Raw genomic sequence first — 24,866 nt, forward strand, 5'->3', positions numbered from 1 at the left:
CTATTTAGGTTTAATTTTAATATCTACTATAAGGTAGAGTCTACTAACTTTATAGATAAGCTTTCTTACTACTTTAACTATATAGTAGAAGTTTAGAAATCTATCTAGAAGTATAATAAAGCTTTTATCTAGCCTATAAAAGATTTTATAACTAATAGTAATAGAATATCTCTTTTAGTAGCTATAGTGTAGATATACTCTACTAAGCGTACTAAAGAATAATAAGACTTTACTAAGAGTTTAGAGAGCTTTAACTAAGCTAGTAGATATACTATACTAGAGCTCTAAACTCTAGAAAAGTGTAATAAGATAGATTATACTTTTTTAAGTACTTTAGATAAGTCTAAGTCTAAAGTTAACTAGTCTAGTCTAGATAAAGCTAAAACGCGCTATTATATAGTAAGAATACTAGTAACTACTAAAAAGAAGTTATAAGCTTTCTAAAAATATTATAATAACTTTTTAGTAGACTACTTTAAAGTAAGATATACTTTAGAAAAGCTATAAAAGTACTACTTTTAGAAAAGTATATATAAAGACGTAAAGTAATACTATAAGAATTACTTTATATATAGAAAGTCTACTTCTATAAGATATAAGCTTTATAGCTTACTATAGTCTTTTCTAATATCTAACTACTTTTAAAAAAAGATAATAATAAACTTTATTATAAAACTACTATCTAGTATAGTTTCTAGTATATAGTATAACGCTATACTAGTTATTATAGATAAATTAACTAAAATAGCCTATTATATACTAGTATAGGCTAATTAGAATAGTACTAATCTAGTATAGGCCTAAATACGTAAAGTTATCTAACTTTATAGCGTACTAAAGTATATTATCTTAGATTAAAGCCTTTTAATAAACTCTAAGTATTAAAATTCTTTTCTTTACTATCTTAATACTAAAAAAGTTCTTACTTTTACTTTTTATTTTTAGACTAATAGCTAAACTAAAAAGTAAAACTAAATCTTAGAGTAGTATCTTTACTACTATTACTCTTTAAAATAGAATAATTAAATGTACTAAATATTTATTAGAGAGTTTACGTATAATAATAGTATTTACTTTACTACTAAAGTTACTCTTTTCTAGGTCTACTATAGAAGGTATCTTTATAAAGTAGATTAGCTTAATTTAGCTCTTAGTAAAAGAGAAAGCTTTATAAAAGCTAGCTTTACTAAATAAGTAATTAAACTATAGTAAAAGTACTATAGAAAAATTAAAGTAGTAAATACTTACTAGAAAGAGTATACTAATAAGTACTACGCGCTAATACTCTTTAAGATAAAAAACTAAGTTCTAGTCTCTAACTAATATATTAAGAGTACTTACTTAAAAAAAAAGCTAAATTAAAAGTTTTTTAGACTTAAAAAGATTATAGACTAAATTAGCTTCTTAGCTTTTTAAGTTAACTTTCTAAAACTTAATAGTATTTATTTAGTATTCTATATATTACTTTTAGAGCTTTTTAACTTAAAAAGTACTATTTTATACTCTAAAGCGCCTAAGTAGAATACTTTAAGAGAATTTAGTAATAATATATATAAAGTAAAATATACTATTAAAAGATAGCGTAATAAAGATAACTAATAGAAGTATTTAATTAAATAAGTTAAGTACCTAAAGAAAAAAAACTTATAGAAACTAGATCTAAATATTTTAGCTAATACGCTATAGAAGTTCTAGAATAAGATAGAAATATAATAGCGTAAAAAATCTTTAAAAGCTTAGTCTAAGAAGTAATACTATAAATAGCTTTATAAAAAGAAAGAATAAGTTAAGTTAAGCTATAATAAGCTATTTTAGTATAAACTAGAGTATATCTTTACCTTTTTTCTCTATATAGAGTTTTTTAAAGTGTTTAATAGTATCTTAGACTAAAATAGCTTTTAATAGTTTAAAAAAGCTTAGTATAAACTATTTTACTTTAACTTTTTCTAGCGTAAAGTTATTAGTTCTTTAGACCTTATAATTAGTTTTAAAGAATAAAATATTATACTTTAAGTAAATTTATATAAATAAATAATCTTAACTACTATAAAGAACTTTTATATTTATAAAGAAATTCTAATCTAAGTATTACTTAAGAGCTTTTAACTATACTATAATAGCTTATAATAGTCTAAAGTAGGCTAGTACTACTTAGTCTAAACTAATTCTATATAAACTTTATTAAACTCTACCTAAATATACTAAAAGAGCTTATATTACTCTAAGATAGGCTAAAATAGGCTACAAGAGACTATTAGAAGTTATCTAAAAGTAACTTAGAGAATACTAGCTCTAAAGTACTTAATCTTATCTTTTTTAGCTTTAATTTACTTCTTAAGCTAGCTTTTCTTAGTAGTAGCTTTATTACTCTTTAGCTAAAAAGTAAGCTCTATCTAAAGTTCTTAAATAGCATTTTATAAATCTTTAACTATAAAAATAATAGTTTACTTAGTAGGCTTTAAAGTAAAATACTATAAAAAAAGTTAGTATAAGCTAAAATAGGCTATAAAAGGCTAAAAGAGAGTAAATAAAAGTAAAGTAGCTACTAGTAACTTATAAAGAGCTAATTAGAGCTATAAAAGTCTAGAAAAGAGTATTTTAGAACTTACTAATTACTTAAATAGTAATCTAGTGTTAAGTATACTAGTAATTTTATTAGCTCTTTTTTTAGATACGTAAAAAGTACTATTAGTAAAGCTAGTAACTATAGCTTTAGCTTTAGTTTTATTATTAGAGCATATACTAGACTTAGTAGTAGTATAGCTATAAAGTGCGCTAGAATAAAATTATAAGTACTTCTAATTAGAGAAGTAGTTACTACTAAAGTTAGTTAAAATAGTCTAGAATAAGCTATTATAAGCTAATTTAGCTCTTTTAAGCTCTATAAAGGCTTTACTAACTCTAGAGAAAATAGAAAAGCTTATAAAACGCTAAATTAGGCTAAAATAAACTAATATAAGTTAAAACTTACTTAATAATATTATTATAAACGCCTTTATACTCTTTTACTAAGTTTATCTTTAGATAGTATAAGTTACTACACTTAAAGTTTTTTATAGCTAGTAGAGTAGACGCTAAAGTATTATTAGAAGCTTAAGAATATAAAATAATAAGCCTCTTACTAAAGAGCTTCTAGTTAGCTAATAATTAGTAGATAATCTTATATATAGTTTCTAAGTTAATAAAATTCTCTAAAAGCTATATTAGTTAGTATTAGTATAAAAAGACCTAAAATAGGCTAAAATAAACTAAAACTATCTATCTTAAAGCTATTTACTATATATTAGCCTTATAAAGGCTAATAGAGGGTAATAGTAGCTAAAAAAGAGTAAAATAAGTACTTATAGCAAAGCACTACTTATTTATAGCTTAATACTAGCTATATAAAATAGTTTAGGTAATAGTATCTCTAAATAGTACGCTAGTAACCTTTCTAATTATACTAGTAAAGATAGTATACTCTTTCTTAGTTTTAAAAACTAAAAAAGTATAGCTATAGTAGTTAAATATATAAAGCTTATTAAGCTTCTATAACTATAGATAACTAGTATATAGCGCGTAACTAATCTTAAAAAGTTTAGATATATAGAAGTAGCTTATAGCAATCTAATTATTACTAACTATAGTTAAGTTAAGATAAAAAAAGCTATTAAAGCTTAAAATAAAGTAATATAAAGTATAAGAAGTAGATATAAGTAGAAAGAGAGTAAATTAGTATAAAGTATATATTAATAGTCTTAGTTAGAGTACTAGAGGCTAGTTAGTAGTAATTTAGTATAATCTACGCTAGAAACCTTTAATTTAAACTAAACTACTTTATTATACTCTAAAATAAGCTATAATAAGTTACTTTAGACTTTTTTAAAATTTTAGAAATAATAAGTAAAAAAAGCTAATACTTACTATTATAAAGTAATTAAAGAGTAAAAAATAAAAAAGAGAAATCTAACTAGCTAAAAATACTTAGAGCGTATAGGCCTACGCTAGCTCTACTAGTATAAGTAGTAGCTTTATACGCGCGTTTATACGTAATTTTCTAAAACTACTACTTTTTATAATAGATTTCTATCTTTCTATAGATATAATATATCTACACTAGCTTAGAATAGGCTATTATAGACTAAAATAGTCTATTATAGACTATAGTTATCTTATCTAGCCTATTAGATAATCTAGAAAGTAGATTAAAAATAATTTACTTTAAGAAAGAGAATAATATTAGGTTTTAGCTCTAAAAAGTCTAGGCTAACTTAGTATTAGCTATAAATACCTTAGAATTACTATTATAGCTTAGTAGTAATTTATCTCTAGTCTTTTTAGAATAATATATCTAATTATAGTCTAATATTATATATCTAGTATTTAACTAACTCTATTATTTAATAGCTAGAAAGTACTATTAAGACTTTAAAGTTAAGTCTTATAGCTATATAAAATATCTTATTAGCTATTAAGCTTCTAATATATATTATATATAGATACTAGTAATTAATTAGATAATTATAACTTATAATATTACCTTTAATAAGTAGAAGTTCTATTAAGATAAGCGTAAAGAGAAGCTAACTAAAGATTAAGTAATTAAGTAAATTAAAATACTTAATAATAGTAAGCTTAATAATTTTATAAAAAAGTTTAATATTTTTTTTATTAATTAAATAGTAAGTATAGTAAAGCTATTAACTACTAAGTAAGATTTTAGAAGTAATATAAACTATAATTAAAGTAATATAGTTAGTCTACTTATTAAATATAATTAAAGCTCTATTAATTTAATAGAGATAAAGTATAAAATAAGTATTTTATTAGAAATTTCTAATAATTAGTAGCTTCTTACTAAGCTTACTACTCTAAAACTTATATCTAAGTATAAGATTTTAGAAATAAGTAATTAAAGTAATTATAAAGTTTTTAATAGTTAAAAAGTAGTATATATACTTAAAGAAGCTAATCTATTAGAGTTTAGAAGTAGAGAGCCTTTTATATATAAATTAGAAGATCTAACTCTATTTATTAAGTTTATTATAATAAACTCTAGTTCTATAGAAATAAATAAAAGACTAGCTTAACTAAAGTAAGTACTAAAGAGACTAAAAGATAAACTATTTAAATTAGTAGTCTTTTCTTAATAATTAATATAGCTATAAAATTAGCTAGTAGCTAAATTCTCTAAAACGCGCTATAGTAGAAAAGTTATAAATAAAAAGTCTAAGCGCTTTTTTTCTATAAATATCTATTAACTATTAAGACGCTCTAAGAGTAAGAGTAAGTAGTCTACTTAGTTTAGTAATTAACTGGAAAGTAATAGTATAAGTAGTATAAATATAGTAATTATAAGCTTAGTTAATAAGTAAGCCTAGATTAACTTTTATAAAACCTACTTCTTTAGTTTTTAAAAAAACTAGAATAATTAAGCTAGCTATAAGACTATAAACTCTATTATTATAGCTACTATACTTAGTAAGTATAAGCTAAAAGCTACTTACTAATACTATAATAATCTCTAAAAGCTACTTAAATTATAGAAATAACTAATTTAGTATCTAATATATATACTTTTTAAAGATACCTCTAAAAGAAAGATTAATTAGCTAAGTAAGAAAAGAATCTAAATAGAAATCTATAGATTATAAGCTTTAGATTAGCTACTTCTATTAAAATAAATATAAACTTATAAGTATAATTAGAATAGCTATCTTTTTAAATATAAAGCTTAAATTATAGTTTATAGTAATCTCTAGAAGAAAAACTTAATTAACTCTACTTATATAGTAATACTTACTATAAAGATCTTCTAAGCTATAATAGTAATTACTACTTAGAGTAATCTAAAGATTAAATAGTTTAATATTATAGAAGTATTTCTTAATATAAAGATTATAGTAGAGAACCTAGTAATCTATAAAATACTAGATAGCTTTAGAAAGCTAGAATTATATATATAGCTTAACTATATACTTTATAAATTATAAAACTTTCTACTATTATAGTATAAGAAGTTCTTAGAAATACTAAAAGCTATTAGTATAATAGCTTTTTAAGAAAAGCTCTATCTTTTCTTTAATTAAAAATATAAAATTTTTATTTTTTTCTATATTAATAATATTTTATTACTTTATTATAAGAAAGTAAAGTAATAAGTAGTAGCTATATAGGCTAAGAGTTCTAGTAAGTATAAAATCTAAGATTAGAGAGATATAAAGTAGTTTTTAGATATTTATATAATTAGAGACTAATATCTAAAGATAATTATACTTATTTATAATATATATATAAATAAGATACTTAAGAAGTTTAAGCTTAGAGATAGATTTTTTTTTTTAATACTTTTACTATTAGAAAAGCTAATTAAGAATACTAAAGAAGTAACTAAGCCTAAGATTAAGAGATACTAAAAAATAGTTAGCTTTATACTTTATATAGTAATTATACTCTAACTAGATATAGTATATACTACTTTAAAGCTTTTATATTTTCTTATAAACTTAAGTAATAAGTATAAAAAAGCTATAGAGTAAGTAATTATATATCTTTACTATACTTATTTTAATATAATCTAGTATAGTAACTATAATAAGTCTAATTTAATAATTACTAAAGATATATTCTTTACTAATAATTTAGAAATCTACTAATTATCTTATAGATATATTACTATATTATATAAAAGTATAATTTTTTAAAAAGCTATAAAATAAAGTATAGTTACTACTTCTACTATAAAAGTAAAGCTACTTACTTTTAAGTATACTACTAAGAAAGCTATAGCGCTTAGGCGCTTTTTTAAAAAGCTAGCGCTTAATTTTAAAAAACTCTAGATAGTTTAGTATAATAATTAGTAAACTATTAAGCTAGTTATTAGAAAGAATAAGTATATTAATACTTAGCTTAGATATATTAATATCTAAAATATATAGCTATAGTAGAAATATACTAAAGAATTATTTAGAGTTAAGTATTTAAAGACTATAATTATATCTATAGATAGATTAACTAAATTACTTCTTTAATAATAGTTTAAGAAGTTTAAATAGCTACTTAACTTATAAGATTTATAATACTTAATTTTTAAGAAGTAGATAGAGTAAAAAGATTTTTATTTAAACTACTACTATAAAAATTAATTATATCTAAGCTAGATCTTAGTTACTTTAAATAGCGCCTAGTTATAAAAAAGTAATTACTAATAATTAATATAAGTATAAAGTAGCTAAATTACTAAACTTTTTTATTAGACTAACTTATATAGCTACTAACTTACTAACTACTATAGTAGTAATTTTTTTAATTATAACTTTTATAGTTATTATTATTAAAAGCTAGCTTACTATTCTAGCTATTTTTAAAATTCTTAATCTAAGCTTATAGATAAGTAGTTTTAGTAGCTTAAGTTTATATATAAATCTTAAGCTATATTTAATTATACTTAGTATATAGTAGCGCCTTTTTATACTTAGCCTTAGCTAGCTAACACTAAGTATAGTAGTAGAATCTATTACTTATAATACTAGATATAGAGCTATTAAACTAGTAACTATATAGCTAAGAATTATAATACTAAGAATAATTATTATATAGCTAAAACTAATAATTATACTACTAAGACTAGTAGTTACGCTACTAAGACTAATAATAACTATACTAATTCTACTACTAATTTTATAGTAGCTAATTTCTAAATTAAGAAGTTTATAGCTAGAAAGTTAGTAGTAGTAGCTACTAAAATAAGCTTTAATAATAATATTCTAAGTATTATATTATTAGATTAAAAGCTATAAGTAGATAACTCTAAGTAGAAAGTATAAGTAGAGCTATCTAACTACTATCTATATTAATTTTTTTTATTCTTTTACTTAGTATTATAAACTTACTATAAGTACTATATTAATTAGAGTTTTAGAGAGTTATAAGTATAGTACTTTTTAAGCTTTTCTTACTTAAGAACTTAGAAGTTCTATCTAATAATTTAGCTAAAGTTTTAAAACTACTTTTAGCTTTTTTTTTTAACTTTTTATAAGTATAGAGATCTTAGTAAAGCTACTTATAATACTTAATAGTATTTTTAGTACTTTAGCGCTATTATTAAGTTAGTAAAGAATTAAAAAAGCTAAAAAGAAAAGAATTATAAACTTACTTTAGAACTATAGTAATTAGCTATACTTATATAGTAATTATATAAATCTTAATTAATAAAATAGTAATTATAAAAGTTATAAAATTGCTTTAATAAAGTGCTTGTACTTAAACGCACGTACAACGTAGCTAAGTAACATAGTATATAATTATAATGTAGGTGTATTTCCTAAACACCTTTAATTACAGTAGATAGTAGTATATATATTCTTTTAATACTTTTTAGCTATTAAGAGTAAGCTATAAAGTTCTAGGTTCTATAGCTTTACAGGAAAAAGAAAATAAGGATAAATAGTACTAATTCTATGCGTTCTATAAGCTTTAGTAGTAGTAAGGTATATAGGCTAGTATATAGAGAAGTAGATCTAGGTTAAGAGAGTAGTAGCTAGAAGCTTAATACTAGAGTTATAATACTGCGTTAGCTAAGAAGAGAGCTAAAAGCTCTAGCAAAACTAAGTTCTAAGAACTAATGCCTAAGGTATGTACCTAGCCTAAGGCATGTACCTAGCCTAAGGTATCTACTTAGCGGCTATACTTAGTTAGTTAAGTAAAACCCTAGCCTAAGATATATATACTTATAATATAGGTGCGCCTTTATTAGAGCAGAACTATATTTTTAACTATAGTACTATAAATAGGCAGAACTTTTTAATTAAAAAGATTCTCTATAGTCTATCTCTTCTTTATACTTATACTCTCTTCTTTAAATATTCTATAAACCTTATAATTAACTCTCTAAGATTCTTAATATGTCTCTTATTACTACTAACTGCGTTATAGAAAATAAGCGCCTATACTATAGGCTATTACTAATATCTACTAACGTTAAGGCTAACGTAGCTATATACTAGTATACCTATAATAGAATAAAGTAGTACCTAAAGAAGCTTATAGGTATCTATATAGGTATCTACGTATTATAGGTATAGGCTTATATCTATTCTCTCTACTTAGGTAATAGGCTTATTAAGAATAAGCTTATCTACTAGCTTTATAATAATAATAAGTTTGTTATAGGTACTCTTATACTAGGTAGTATCTGTATGTTAGCTAGTACTAAGATAGATAAGAAAAGACAATATATTACTCTTAAGTAGAATAAGCGTCTTAAGAATTTAGCTAAGGCTTTAGATAGTAGGCCTGCTATATATCTCTCTAATAAGTAGCTAGCTTATATTAACAAAGTTATAAATAAAAACTTTAATAGATAGATCTAACTAGTCTTAAACTTTGTTACCTACTTATAATAGATAGTAGCAATCTATGCGTATATAATATAATATAATAAGGTAGTAGATAATATAATAACTTTAGTAGTGTAGATAGCGCTAGCTTTTTTAATAAGCTTATAATAGAATATAACTAGTGTAGATAAGTATAGAAGGCTTTAAGGCTAGTGTAACGTATTAAAGTAAGAGGCTCTTTACTAGGTACTATAGAGATGTTACTGCTGCTACTAATTCTAGAATCTTTCTAAGCCTTTAGGTAATAGTAACTATAATAGAGGCAGCAGCAGCAGCGCTTAATAGACTAAATATAGTATAGTAGTAACTACTACTACTAAGTTATTATAACCTCTAGGTAGTGTTAGTAGTAATAAAAAGTTAATATAGCGTTGCTGTTTGTTGTAAATATGTAAGAAAAGAAAGTGCAGGTAGGTAGTAAGAGGCGTTTAAGTCTATTAGGCTTAGTTTTAATAGCTTAAAAGTTTATTTATTTGTTATTTGTAACATAGTATAATATTATAAGATATAACGTAGTAGGCTCTGTCTCTAAGGCCTAGAGAGGTAAAAGTTATAAAATAAATAATATATAACTTAATAAAGTTACTTAAAATAATTAGTCTCTAGAATATTATTAAAAAGCTACTAATAAATATAATACTTATACTTAGAAAGTTAAGAAGTATTATAGTTAAGTAATACTCTAACTTACTTACGTAGATAACTAGTATACACTAAATATAAATAATTTAAAAAAGTTTTAGATATAAAAGCTTTACTCTTAGAGTTCTTAGAAAAGTAACTATAACTATAATCTTTACTTAGAAACGCTTACTTCTTTTAATTTTAAGCGCTTTAGTTTTTAATATAGTTAAATTACTAAAAGTCTAAACTTTAAGTTTAGAAAGTATTATTATTAATAAAGATACTACTTTTAGAAATAGACTTAATAGTCTTTTATATATTCTTATTATTAAGATTATTAAACTAAAAGCTTTTATAATCTAAGTAGATATACTTAATATATAACTTTAATTACTTATAATTTTTATAAAAGTTATTATTACTAAAGTTACTAGTTATCTTAAAGCTTTAATCTAGTTAATTATTAGAATTTATAAAGCTTTAAAATAGTTAAGTATTAAAAGCTTAATTATCTTAAGTAAAGCTACTAAAAAATAGACTATTAGCTACTATTATTTTAAAAAAAAGAAGTAGAAATTAATTAGTAGCTTTTTTAAGTTAAGTATAGTAAAAAAGTTAAGTACTTAACTATAAAGTATTATTAAGTAGAGTACTATTATACTAAGCGCTATTATACTAAGTACTAGCTTATATATTATAATTACTACTACTAGAAGTATTATAATTAAAGTATAAGATACTATTATAGTAGAAGCTAAAGCGCTAATACTTATAGCTAAAGTTAAAGTTAGAAGTTAAATTATTAGACTAAATTATAATAGTTAGCTATTAATTTAGATACTAAAGTAAGAACTTACTATACTAATAAAAAAAATAAAAAAGTAAGTAGAGTAGTATATTAAGTAGAGTAGAGAATTAAGTATAGAAGCTTAAGAGCGCTAAAGCTTAAAAGCTAAAAATCTTAAGTAAATAAGTTAATTAAATAGATAGCTTATTAGCTTATTAGCTTAAGCGTCTTAATAATATAAAAGTAGATAATTATAGTAAAAAAGAGAAAAATTAGAAAACTTATTATTATAAAGTCTTTAATTCTAGTCTAAGTATATACTTATATAAGTAGCTAGCGTAGCTTATTAAGCTATTAATTATACTATAAACTTTATCTAAGAGAAACTAAAAGCCTAAATCTTACTATTAGAATTATTTTTTACTAGTTAAATACTTAGATTTTTATAGCTATTAGCTATATTCTAAACTATTATAAAGTAATTTTTAAACTAATAAAGTTAATTTTTAAACTATTAAGTTTTATTTAAATAAGTAAAAGCTTACTACTATTAGTATTAAGTATAATTAAATACTTAGTTAGACTATAACTTACTACTATACTTTAGATTTTTAAGCTTAAACTCTACTAAAGTATACTAATTATAGTAAATTTAATAAAATTAGTTTTAGTAAAGTAAATTAATACTTTTACTACTCTAAAGAGTATATTAAAGTTAAAAAGTAGTTATAATTACTTAATTATAAATATATAATTACTTAGCTCTTAAGTATATAGCTAAAGATTTTATTTTAACTTTCTTTAGTAGTAGAATAATTATAATATACTTAATTATCTCTAATTATTAATTGTCTCTAGCTCTAACACAACTACTCACCAACTTTCAAAATACTATGCACTTACGCACCTATCCACCAAAGTATCGTGTTTTTGAACAGTCAAGCAACATGTTCAAAGTCCTGTCTGTCATCGCAGGTATAGTAGCAATCCGGCTTGCTATCTCCTACGCCCAGGCCGTCGCAGTTGAGCTCCGGGAAAAGCCCACGTCGATGTCGCCAGTAGTTGGTATTTCGCTCACTGCAAACCACGCGACAGCGGTAGTTCGGTGGCCGGACGGGACTTTCGAAAACCTGGGCCGAGTGGAGGCATCGAAGGCGTATGTGAAGATGATGCGACGCCTCTCTTTGCCTTCTTCGGTGCATCTAACGTGAGTTGCGGGATCATTGTACTTATGTATACAATTACTGACCATGTAAATTACAGCGAACCTTACGGCAGCATGGAAGACTTGTGGAACGACGCTCCACGAAGAGCCTGGCGAAGCGCACGAAAGAAGCTCGGTCTGGCCGCCTCTGGCGACGTAGCAGTATTAGCCAAGATGCTAAAGGCAACGGTGAGGATAGCAGAAAGTAAACTTGGATCTCCCATATCAGCGATACAGAGCTTCCCTGCGCTACTCGCTTTATACCAGGAAGATATCAAGGATGCCGCGGAGCACGCAGGTTTGCGTATGCTGGCGACCGATTCCGGGCTACAATTACACGAGCTCATCGCTGCGTATGCCGGCCATGGAATGGGCCTCTCTGAGAGCGGTTCCGAATGTCAAACATCAGCCGGATTTCCTGGGTGCCACACAGTCATTGTGGAATATACTGAGGATGCTATCTTACTCGATGGTCGACCGCTGGATCGCGCTCACGATATCGCGAACTACGATGATGATGATATTCGAACAAGTTTTGATCTTGGCAGCAGAAGCTCGGCAACGGAGGAGCAAGTACGCGATTTCGTTCTAGAGTATCTGCGTAAAGTGTACATTGGTTACACGAAGAGGCCCTGGGTCTTTCCCAAAGAAATCAATGTCATAATGACGGGAAGCCGAGATAGCGTTGGTTGTGAAGAGATTCGGATGGCAATCGCAGATGCATTCAGCTTATTTGGAACGCGGGCCAAGATGCTGTATTCTGACCCTGAATATGTGGCAGCGAGGGGCGCGGCTGAGATCGCATGGCGAACGTTGCTAGAAGCGGAGAAGAAGAAGGAGAAGACAGAGTTGTGAATGGATACGTGCGACGACATGAAATCGTTCTTGTAAACCTACAGCCTCACAGTCAGCGAGTCACGAATTGGATTTTTCGCACTATGCATGCGAATACGTCTGTGCTACCAAGTTGTCAAGATCGTGCTGACCAGGAAGACCCTCGTAGTACGCAACGCCACTTAGCAGATCACCCGAGACCGGAATCAACAGTTTTGCGAAAGAATTGCCGGAATGGGTAGGTTGGGATGTGAAACTGCACGTTTTGGCGAGTTGGTGGTCTCTTCGCTTGGATGATACGGAACCAAACTGTGTTGTGGGACCAGAACCTGGTAGGTAAGACTGGGAACACGTGAACCGAAGAAAATTAGTAGTCAATTGGTAAATGGATATGTGCGTAGAGATCGTCTGTTGCGGAATGCCTCGAGTCAGAAGGGCGCAGATTGCTTTTTCTGTGATGTCGTAGAATCGTGGGTAGTCTTGGAGAAGACGCTAAAGCGTGTCGGAAACGTGGATAACAGCTTACTCCTTGGTACCCCGCCGGCTCATTCGAAGCCTATCTGCAATGCTGGAATGATTATCGCGTGTCTGCGCATATTGTCCTTGGTCTGGGGATGTGAGAAGATCTGTGATAATGATCTGCACAGGGGGTTCGGGCTGGGCACCTCAACGATGACGAAGGCTAGGATGCCGTCGCCAATTCGGCCCTCGCCCGCGCCTGCTTTCCTAGTCGCACGCCCGCCACGCGCTCGTGGCTGCCTCTCCTTATGCAAAATAGTCGCGCCTCTTACTAGCTTCTTAACCTAATGTATGTTGTTTAGTGGTTTATGTATTCACTCCCACCCGACTGTGACTTGAAGGAGCGCACCTCCGCGGCCAGAACGAGATAGGAGAGGTCCAATGCCCGACCAGCAGCGCCGCTCATGGCACCAGCCTGACGTTACTAATCTGCCCCCCGACTCGTACACTACCCAGAGACTGGTATGCATGGCTGCAGACTACCGCACGCATGTCGCAAGCTAAGAGGAGTAGGAACATGCCACGCCCGAGCATCTGCATCTCACGACGAGACGCTACTTCATCGGTCCTATCCCCACGGCATGGCTGACCAAGCACCGCTCCGATTGGTAAGAGATGTCGCTGTAGGAACTGCATATGAGATACATACTGACTTCGTACGTTCAGGTACAAGCACCATCTACGAATCAACTACTCGACGCGTACGGCGACCTTCTCCTCAGACCCGCGTGAGGCGCGCCAACGACGATTGAGCGGCCTCGAAGGCCCCAGTTCGTCTGCCCTCTTCCAGCACAGCTTCCCCCAGCCCGAAGAACTTCAAGCAGAAGACGAGGAAGGCGCGCAAGAGCTCGAGGCTAGCGGGGCCAATGGCGCGGCGGATGCGACTGCTGCGACTCCACCCGCCTTGCAAGTCCCGCGCGCTTCAGATCACAAGAGCGATGTCATGGACGATGACGAAAACGAAGAATTTGTAGACGCGCCATCAGAGCCGGAAGACTACGACATCGAGCGCATTCCCACCAACGAACGGACAGTCCGCCGATCGAGTACGGACAAGACGTATATCACCGCATCCTCGATACCCGCAGACGAAGATGATGACGAAGACGAACAAGGATCGGACGAAAGGCCGCTGCAGGAGCAACAACAGCACGCACAGGCAAGTGGCTTACAAGTTCCTTCAGGCCAAGGGCAGGCAGGATCAACGTCACTAGGCAAACGCCCACTGTCGAATGTAGAGAGCCTTGGGAGTCCTGCATCAGCTACTGGAGCAGCCTCTGTAGATGCAAACTCCACATCGTCTTTGCTGCGTAAGGCTGACATGAACAAGGCACCGGCCTCGGCTGATGTCGATTCGAAACCGCCTGCGAAGGGTATAATGGCAAGAGTGAGGAGGAGATCAGGCATGATGTCCTCTTCCGCGGAACTGCCCCAAGACACGGACCCTGCCACGGGAGACCTGACGCGCAAGAAGTCGAATCTGCGAAACCTTGTGAAGTTTGACATCCCGGAGGACTCCCGGCGTGCCACGATCCAGCTCAAGGCGAAGAAGGCGCAAATGACTGTCCAGCGAGCTGGGACCAAGATAAGACGACAGAAGATCAAAGATGGGCTTGTCGTCAAGATGGAACGCATGCTTGTGCGAGTGGATGCCGCCGCAGAAGTTCCCGAAGACTTTGACGAAAACGTCAACCAGAGGGTCGTCTCCCGCGTCAAGGATAAATGGCGGGAGTACATGGTCGTCTGTCGCCACAGCCATACCAATGACGCAGAATTCCTGCTGCAGCTCTACCAGACTCGGGTGCGTTTCTCCAGAGCTCTTATCTGCGTCAAGCTACTAACTTCCTTCGCAGGTCATCCCGGAAATTGAGAACGCAGGAGCAGGCAAGAAAGCTGCATACGAAGTTCCGCTGGGGAGAAAGACCTGCAAAGTCAATCTCTACTCGTCGTTAGACAAGTCAATGGTGGTATCGTCTCCAGGTTCACGCGAGACCCTAATCTTCATCATGCAAGCTCGGACCGCATCCAACGCAGTAGAGTGGTATACCTTTCTCCGAAACGTCCTTGGCTGGCAGCGTGCTTCCGAGCTTCAGATCAGCATACCAGACATGAGCTTGAGCATACGGATCGCCAACCCATTCGAGAAGTTAGAGGCATCGCAAAACAAAGTTCAAGATGCAGAGAATACCGAGGAGGCTCTGCTGAGAACTATGCAAGAGGAACAGGCGGTTGCTCAAGATTTGATCAAGCGCTGCTTAGATCAACTGCAAGACGCACCCGAGTGGGCTGACGTGCTGGAATCGTGGATCAAGGACCAGCGCATAGGTCTCGCCTGGAAGCGCTATGATCGGCTTGAGTGGATACATGGCGCGAACGAGCGGAAGATGTACGGCACCATAGCTATGCTCAAGTCGCACGAACTGGAACTGAGGCCCAAGACACACTATCCTACAACTGCGGTGACAAGGAAGAAGCACAAGACCTTGACTGAACCGGTTCCCGTCGAAGGCTTTCTCATCCGACTGACAGGGCAGCGAGGACGGGCAAAGCGACTAGGCCTCATGTACCACAAGCAGCTCTACTTTGCCAGCCACGATCAGTATCTCGTCTTTTCACGACCCACAAAAGTCACCCCACCTCCGCCTCCGAGGCTACCTGCGTCTGGAAATGCCAATGTGCCAACAGCGCAAGCGGTCAAAGACGCGGTGCCAGAGAGCTGGGCTGTGAATCCTTATGGCCTCCAGGATGGGCAGATTGAGTGGCTAATGGAGGGTCACTCAGGTACGACGGAAGCCAGGCGTCTGCATGACGAAGATGCAGCAGATGAGGCCGCCCGCAAAGAGCAGAATCTGCTCAACTGCGACGGTTACATCAGCTTGGCAGATGTTGTCAAAGTCCGCAAAGCCCAGTTGGGCGCGAGTCCCGCTGACGAAGATCTGGAGGAAGGCTCGGATGTCGACTTTGACGAGGAGGTCGACGACTCTATGCGTAACGACGGAGCTACGAAGGACCTGGACATCGATCGTACTCTCGAGTTGGTCATGAAGAATGGCCTCATCATTCGCTTACAGGTGAGTATCCTTCCACGTATGTTTGTTCTCCCAACTGACTCAATTTTCAGGCCGCAGACAAAGCTCATCGGAAAGAGTGGATACAACATCTACGCGCTCTCGCCAAGTACTGGAAACATCGCACCGCATCCGATATTGCCCTCTATAAAGCCACACGTAGTCGTAACCTCAGCGCCCTTAAGATTGACGAAGAGGCAGAAGCACACGTTGGGCAATTTGCGAGGAAGTGGGAGGTCACTCAATCGTTTGCTTCACCAGAGCTCTACAACATGTGTGGTATCGCTTGTTGTCGCAGCGTTCATATGAGCGGAATGTTGTATCGCAAACCGCGCATACATGCGCCCTTCACGCGATGTAGCGTTCTGCTGACTGCCGGCACGCTGCTCATCTTCCGCGATGTCTTGCGAAGTAGAGTGGGCAAACAACTTGCGCACATCCACCACGAGCGCATCGCGAATCTCGATCTCAAGGACTGCTACGTCTACTCTGGTCTCCTCACAGAGAACGACCTCCTCTACCAAAATCAAACTTTCGATGCGAACAAACCAGGACACCACGCCCTTCCACGGATCTACCTCGAAGACGGCTGGACATCAACAGACGAGGACGTCATGACCACGTTTGTTATATGGCATGGCAAAGCAAAGAGCTGGTTCCGTGCCGAAGAAGGTGCAGGCGGCGGTGAACAAGTTCGCAAAGAGGGCAAGCGCACAAAGCTTAAGAGAGTAGCTAAGCTTGGAAGTAAAGGCCGTAGCGTGGTCTTTAGGGCGCGATCGCGTGCAGAGCGAGATCATTGGGTACTTGCAATACAGAATGAGATCGAGCGAATCCAGGGCGACAATGCGGACTTCAGGCTCGAGGAGAGTGGTGAGAATGGGAACTGTGGTCGGAGTAATACTAATACATAAGAGGAGGATGGTCTAAGGTGTTATGAAGGCTTGTATCGTGTATGGATTATTACTCTTAATAGGCGTACTGAGTCTTTAGCGTTTAGGACTCAGCACGGTGGTGGGCGGTCTGGGCAGGCACATCGTTGCATGCTTGCTGTTGACAATTGACCACAGCGTTTGAGTTATATACATAGGTGCGCATAATGTCATACTATCGAAGTGTCTAAAGTACACATTTTGCCACACTCCTCTGACATATGGCGGTTCTTCATTTTTCATTTGCACTATCTCACCTTCACTGACGCCACCACCCGGTCCCGCGGTGTCGCTACGCCAACGCGATGGGTAAGTCCCCACGCGAACGCTTTCACATTCACACTCAAGGACAGCGGACGCGTTGCCTCTGCCTAATCGCCTCACCCGCACTGCAGCCTTGGCGCTATCAAAACACGCTCGGCCCACTCCCCGCACAAACAAACGCCCGCCTCCGTAGATAAATAGAGCGATACCCCGCCCTCACCTTCTCTTAACCCATCGCTTCTACTCTACACTCGTTTAAAGCAACTCAATCTCTACTCCACCGCCCTTTCGAAGCTCCTCAAGCAATCCCTTCGAACTTCTTACCCACACTCACTTACACCTAACAACAAATACCAAACATTGCAATGGCTATCTTCAAGAACTTTCTCGCGGCCACCGCACTCTTCAACGTCGCTCTGTCGAGCACCGACTTCTCTTCGAATGTCGGATCTGTCGTCACGTCCGTCCAGCTCGTGACTTCAGTCACCTTCGTCGACCCGGTCCCGACTTCGTCTAGCACTCACTGCAACACTTTGACTGTTACCGCGTCCGGACCTCCTAGCACTGTCACGGTCACTGCGCCTCCTGTTGTTAGCGGTACCGGAGTTAAGACGCTGACCGAGTCTTCTTCTACCAAGGACATGACTATCCAGACGTCTATTCCTTCGTCGTTGTCCTCTATGACCGAGAAGCCTCTCCCGTCTGAGTCCTGCATTAGCGACGTCCACACTGTCACCCATGGCGGTACTCACACCACGACCATCACTGGCTGCAAGACGCCCCCGAGCTTTGCCACTGTAAGTCCCCCATCTCTCTTGATCCTCCCATCACCGATTCAGTCCACTGACATATGAAACCAGCCTCCTCCCACTCTGACCAAGAGCCTCACGTCAACCAAGGAGGTGACCGAGACCGTCGTCTCGCCTTCATCGAGCGCTGCTACCCCCGACTTCAGTGTGTCCATCATCACTGGAACTCCAGTCAAGCCCTCTGAGCACTCCCGCCACGTGCCCTCTGGCTTCTCCACGCCCTCGCACTCATTCCCTACCTTCAACACCACGATGACTGCGACCGCGACCGGAACTGGTCGTCCTAGCGCTTCCATGACGAAGCCTGTTCTTCCTCCCTTCACTGACGCCGCTGATGCTAGCAATGTGGGCGCTGCCCTTCTGGCTGGTGGTGTCTTGATGGCTCTCTTTGGCGCCTAAGCGTTTCATTGGTTCACTGATTGGGGTTTGGAGTTTTCGAACTGGAAATCGGTGGGATTGGTGATGAATGATTGATGGATGCGATTGATGTACATGTTCCGTCTTTGGAATTTAGATGACGGGGAATTACGTGTTTCTCGGTAATGAAATACATGACCCAAATCTTGCCTTTTTATGTGACTTGTCTGACTTGTTGTTCTCTCACGTTCCAGCAAGATCGTAATGCACTGGGGCGGACGCCTTTGCATGGTTCCCAACTCCTTGACTTGCTTTGAGCCGGTTTGTAGTTTTCTGTATCGTATTTCCTGTTTCTTTCCACTCTACATGTTTTCTCAACGTGATAAAAGCTTTTTCTCAGTGAGGCAGAGCCTCGACGAAACACCTCGCGCTGCAATCGTGGATGTGGGAATGTGGTGAGGTCGGTCGCGGCAGGCGGAACAGGGATGGCGCGTTACCGAAAGGGGAATGGCGTGCGTTGCCCCACGGCGGCGGGCGATCTCACACAGTGAGTGGGCAAATCTTTGAGTCACTACGAGCCAAACTACTTTCACGCTTCCACTCGGCCCAAGCCCAGCAGACCGACGCTTATCCACTCTGCGCAGCAAGAAGTTCTTCTCGCTCACCACTACACCTGACCTCTGGAAACTCCACCCCAAAAGGAAAGAACAATCCTAAAAGCGACCCCACCTCGCGACAGTCGAGCGACGTTACCCAACACCACACAGGAGAAGAGCAGCAGCACATATTCACCATGTCTCTAACGAATTGCCGATTCTACGAGGAGAAGTACCCGGAGGTGGAGAGCTTCGTCATGGTCAACGTGAAGCAGATCGCTGAGATGGGCGCATACGTCAAGCTGCTGGAATATGGTGGGTTGAGGATGTAGCAACGGCATGGGCAGAAAGGCTGACCATTCAGACAACATCGACGGCATGATTCTGCTATCCGAACTCTCGCGAAGACGTATCCGATCCATCCAGAAGCTCATCCGAGTTGGCCGCAACGAAGTCGTCGTCGTACTCCGTGTAGACAAGGACAAGGGTTACATTGATCTGTCGAAGCGCCGAGTGTCGCCTGAGGACATTGTAAAGTGCGAGGAGCGATACAACAAGTCAAAGATGGTGCACAGCATCATGCGCCACGTCGCCGAGAAGACGCAAACACCCATCGAGGAGATCTACCAGACCATCGGCTGGCCGCTGAACAAGAAGTACGGACACTCGATCGATGCCTTCAAGCTCAGCATTACGAACCCCGAGGTCTGGAACGATGTCACATTCCCCAACGACGTTGTCAAGGAGGAGTTGCAGAGCTACATTGGCAAGAGGCTGACACCGCAGCCGACCAAGGTCCGGTCAGACATTGAGGGTATGTTGGAGGAGCATAAGTCATGTAGACGTCTTTGCTAACGTCCATAGTCACATGCTTCGGATACGAGGGTATCGACGCTGTCAAGACCGCCCTGCGATGCGCCGAGGCCAAGAACACCCCCGAGAACCAGGTCAAGGTCAAGCTCGTATCGCCACCTCTTTACGGTACGTGATCGCGCTGCATACATCCCCATTCTCAACTAACTCCTGCAGTCCTCACCTCGCAATGTCTCGACAAGAGCGCCGGTATCGCATGCCTCGAACAAGCCATCGTCGACATCAAGGAGAATATTTCAAAGGCCGGAGGCGACTGCCAGGTCAAGATGGCACCCAAGGCCGTCACCGAGAACGACGACGCCGAGCTGGCCGCGCTCATGGAGAAGCGTGAGCGTGAGAACCAGGAAGTCAGCGGTGACGAGGACGAGAGCACGAGCGATGAGGGCGGTGTTGCTGAGGCCGATTAAGCGGCTGGGAGAATGTTTGCATACGAGCAACGATGATAATCAAGACCAAGGGTATCTGCAAAAAGTGGGCATGGGCGTTTGAGGCGTCGATATGGTGGTTCACGAGCATGCATGCAAAGGCGTCTCGACATGTACAGCACCTTGTCTTCAGCCACATGCATATATGCGTTTGCGCATAGAGGGAGTGTTAGAACAAGCGGATTTAGCAGCAAATCAACAATGAATATGCACTCAAGTTTCATGTCTCAATTGTGGTCTCGCATGCAACGGCTTGGGATTAATTCGGTAGCAAGAGAGAGCTTGGGCCATTCGCAGGGTGGAGCGGGATGACGCTGGCTGGACTGGTGGAGCGCGCCCAGCGTTGTCAGCCAGGTTTTAGCCAACACTAGCCTCGAGAACCCGGTCTATCGTGGGTCCTGCTGCTTTGTTGTCGCGCTGTCACCGCAGCTCCTTCTTTGCTGAGATACTCTGCTCAGTGTGCGTCTTGTTGTGTTGCGCAGTTTTGCTTTTCCAAGCCTGACGCTACCTCGGTACTTCTCTGCTGGGCACTTCCAGAGCTCGACATAGCTCTCGTGAAGCTTGACTGACCTGCACGAGACATAGCGCTTACAGCAACGCCGCAGCTATGGTGCGGTGGAACGAGCTATTCAGTGGAGATGGCGATAGGCGACACAGAGTGCAGGATGAGATGAGCGCGCGTAGGTCCTCTTATCATTCCTATCAATCCCAGTACTAACACCTCCCAGTTCTTCCCACGTCGCGTCGCGAACACCTTCCTCCTCCGCCTATCGATCCGAAAGACGTTACCATAGTCGCTCTGCGATTAAAGCATCAGATCGAGCAAGTTGTACCGTGCGAGCTCGAAGAGGAGCAGATCACCAAGGCGCATAGCAGCATCATCACCGACAAGGTGCTAGAGACGGCCAAACAAGCAGGAGCTCCTGAACACAATGCCTGCGTGGTCTTCTGCCTGCTGCAGGTGAAGAAGTGGTTTAAGAAACAAGCTACCGCAGAGCTGTGGGATGCCGACCTCCACGAAGTCCGCGCCGTGGCGGCAGAGATCATGGCCAAGCGCCTGATTGAGGCCGAAGAGGATACCACATATCTGTTCGAGGAGGTGCTGCTCAAGCGCTACTCGACTCTGATCGACGGAGAGCCAACCACACCCGCCAATGCCGTCGAGAAGGCTGTCGACCTTCACGCCGTAACCGTCATCGGATCGTCCGGCTACCAAAAGTGCATCAACTACCTCTGGCGCGGCTGGGTAGTCCAGGACGACGAGGACCCCAGTCGCTTTGTCACATACGAAAACAAGACCAACACCAGCTACTGGGCCCATCTCGACCCCGATCGTATGCGCGTCCCCAAGTACCAGAACTGGGTGCAGATTGCCGTGTCCATCATCTTCTTGGGTCTCTACACCGGTGCTATCAACACCATCAATCCCTCTGGTGACCTGGATGTCGTCGAAGGTCTGCTGTACCTCTTCACTCTGGGCTTCATCTGTGACGAGGCGAACAAGTTCTGGAAGGTCGGACGCTTCTACATCTCCTTCTGGAACATGTTCAACAGCACTCTGTATTCGCTTCTCACGGTCAGCTTCGTCTTGCGCATGGTGGCTCTTGGACATCCTATCAGCGACGAGAAGGACACTCGACGCGAGTACCTGAACAAGATGAGCTACGACTTCTTGGCTTTCACAGCGCCCATGTTCTGGATGCGTCTGTTGCTTTACCTCGACACCTTCCGCTTCTTCGGTGCTATGCTCGTTGTGCTCAAGGTTATGATGCGCGAGTCGCTCATCTTCTTCATGCTACTGCTTGTCGTCATGATTGGTTTCTTCCAGGCCTTCATCGGTCTGGACATCGCGGACGATCAGCTTGCTAACGACACTGTCTTCGTGTTCCAAGCCATGTTGAACGCTGTCATGCAATCGCCTGAGTTTGAAGGTTTCGACAACTTCTCGGTAGGTCGCATCATATGGGATTAAACTTAGGCACGAGCTAACAAGTAGTAGCCTCCCTTCGGTATCATTCTTTACTACATCTTTACCTTCGTCGTCATGGTCATCCTGCTCAACGTCCTCATCGCTCTCTACAACTCAGCCTACGAAGACATTACACAGAACGCTATCGACGAGTACATGGCTCTCTTCTCGCAGAAGACTATGCAATTCGTTCGTGCTCCCGACGAGAATGTCTTCATCGCTCCGTTCAATCTCATCGAGATGTTCTTCTTGATTCTGCCATTCGAGTGGTGGATGGATGAGAAGCGCTACGACAAGCTCAACGATATGGTACGTGATACCTCCTCGCATAGGCCCTCGCTTCCGCTGTTTATATGATGATTTCTATGTATTTGCTACTTCAGAGCTTCGGCTATGAGACAATTATCACCTAGTACTGATTACAGCATTCTTTCACAATCCATATCCAGAACGATCTAGTTGCACAGAAAGCTGACACAAAATAGGTCATGGCAGTAATCTACTCACCCCTCCTCGTAATCACCGCCATGTTCGAACAACAAGAAGCCTGGGTCGTCCGAGACAACCGCCGCCGCGGCGAAGACGACGAAGACACAACCATGGAGTGGGAACAAGTCCTTGACGGCTGTGACTTTGAAGCCGACGGCTGGGACAAGAAGGTCCAGGCTTCGCGCCCTAACGTCGAGTTCGACACTGCGGTGTTGGAAGTCAGGCAGCTGAGGAAAGAAGTCAGCGAACTAAAGGACATGATGAAGATGCTCATCGAGGGCAAGAAGGAAGGCTGGGGCGGAGACACACTCGGCGAGAGCGGTCTAGCGAAGCTCGACGCAAGCAAACTGGGCATGCAGGGCGAGAGCAGCGAAAACGGGGGCGGAAGGGATGAGTAAGTGCGATTTGCTTTGTGTCTCGCTGTCACCAGTGCTCTTTTGTGTTTCCGCTGTTTCTATCTTGTTCGAGTGCTGGTGTGTTGACTTTCTGGTTGTGTAGGCGCTATAGGAGCGAGTTTGGAGAGAGCCAGGCGAGTGACTGGCACTCTGATTGAGAGTGCAGCGTCGCTCTCCTGCTCCTCTTCTTCTTGCTCGAGTACATATTACGGAATGTTACGCGATACGATACGATATACGATATACGACACTAGGCGATGCGATGCGATGCGATCCTTTGGTTATATACCCCTCCTTTACAACAAAATGTCATATCTACTTTGATGCACGAATATGCTCATTCCTCAATGTCCTTGAATGTTCTTACTACACGCTGTTGAGAAATTATCATTTGCTTGTTCTCTTCTGAAATGAAGTTGCTGGCTTGTGCCCATTGTCGGTGCTGACAGGGACGCGTGGCTCCACCAATCAAACGCGCCTCGGCATCTCCCCACGTGTACCCCCTTTTGATCTAGCCCACACACATGTGTTATCTGCTACGTAGGTACCCGCTTTCCCAGTTCCAGGTTCTCTCCTGCTCCTTTGAGGGGACGCTTGATGGTTCATTATGCCGTTCCGCCCGGTGCGGTTGCACTGCCACAAGGCTTATGTACCTGTCAAGGGGGTCTGGATGGGCCCGAGCCACAGGTGTCCCTTTAAGTACCGTGGGAGCTCGCTGTTTCTGTTTGGGGACTTCACACGATAGCGACTTTGTGTATTATTTGATTTGACCGAACGACAGGTGTTGACTGAGGTCTTTGCTTTAATTGCGAGCAGACGCAAGAGGTGGACATACGAGTACAAGGATGCGCATCGCCCTCGTTGACGGTTCCTCATTTACGCCTTTCTTGTCTCCTTTCTCTTTATCTCCTTGATCAACCCGTTGGACTCCAGGAAGAAAACCCTCCAACAATACCTTCAGGATCTCAATCCCCCGCCAACATGTCAACAACCTACCTAACCCCCCTCACAACAAACACCCCAACCAAACGCTCCGTCTCCGCGCCCCCGGCGCCAAGCCGCACACTCTACACCTTCCAAGAAGTCCACCCTTGGCAACGCGACAACGAGTACCTCAAAAACCATTATCGTTGCACCACCAATTCCTACCGCGAATGTCTGAAGAGTTTGTCGTATCTGCACAACCAGACTGGAAATATTTACACGCATCTCATCGGCGCTGTCTTTATCCTCTTCTACGCCATCTACGCCTACAGCAATATTAGCAGCCGTTATGAGACTGCTGATATCAATGATTTGCTGGCTTTTGGGGTTTTCGTTGGTAGTGCGGTCGTGTGTTTCGGCGTT

The 24,866-nt window shown here is 38.4% G+C and overlaps 4 protein-coding genes across 4 annotated transcripts; all 4 read left to right on the forward strand.

Annotated features, from left to right (window-relative positions):
* Positions 1 to 13,726: 13,726 nt before the first annotated feature.
* J4E83_002464 (uncharacterized protein) lies at positions 13,727 to 17,324 on the forward strand (the record flags this gene model as incomplete). Its single annotated transcript, XM_049329410.1, has 5 exons — positions 13,727 to 13,807; positions 13,859 to 13,953; positions 14,012 to 15,146; positions 15,199 to 16,416; positions 16,467 to 17,324. 5 exons carry the CDS (start codon positions 13,727 to 13,729, stop codon positions 17,322 to 17,324), a joined length of 3,387 nt encoding a protein of 1,128 aa, XP_049191089.1.
* Positions 17,325 to 17,971: 647 nt separating this feature from the next.
* J4E83_002465 (uncharacterized protein) lies at positions 17,972 to 18,814 on the forward strand (the record flags this gene model as incomplete). Its single annotated transcript, XM_049329411.1, has 2 exons — positions 17,972 to 18,403; positions 18,467 to 18,814. 2 exons carry the CDS (start codon positions 17,972 to 17,974, stop codon positions 18,812 to 18,814), a joined length of 780 nt encoding a protein of 259 aa, XP_049191090.1.
* Positions 18,815 to 19,565: 751 nt separating this feature from the next.
* On the forward strand, positions 19,566 to 20,648 carry J4E83_002466 (uncharacterized protein; the record flags this gene model as incomplete). Its single annotated transcript, XM_049329412.1, has 4 exons — positions 19,566 to 19,683; positions 19,733 to 20,182; positions 20,233 to 20,349; positions 20,398 to 20,648. 4 exons carry the CDS (start codon positions 19,566 to 19,568, stop codon positions 20,646 to 20,648), a joined length of 936 nt encoding a protein of 311 aa, XP_049191091.1.
* A 625-nt stretch (positions 20,649 to 21,273) lies between these two features.
* Positions 21,274 to 23,522, forward strand: J4E83_002467 (uncharacterized protein; the record flags this gene model as incomplete). Its single annotated transcript, XM_049329413.1, has 4 exons — positions 21,274 to 21,346; positions 21,395 to 22,614; positions 22,666 to 22,944; positions 23,121 to 23,522. 4 exons carry the CDS (start codon positions 21,274 to 21,276, stop codon positions 23,520 to 23,522), a joined length of 1,974 nt encoding a protein of 657 aa, XP_049191092.1.
* Positions 23,523 to 24,866: the final 1,344 nt, after the last annotated feature.

This window comes from Alternaria metachromatica (genome assembly GCF_023757995.1).
Source record: "Alternaria metachromatica strain BMP 0045 chromosome Unknown scaffold_4, whole genome shotgun sequence".
Lineage (NCBI taxonomy): Eukaryota > Fungi > Ascomycota > Dothideomycetes > Pleosporales > Pleosporaceae > Alternaria > Alternaria metachromatica.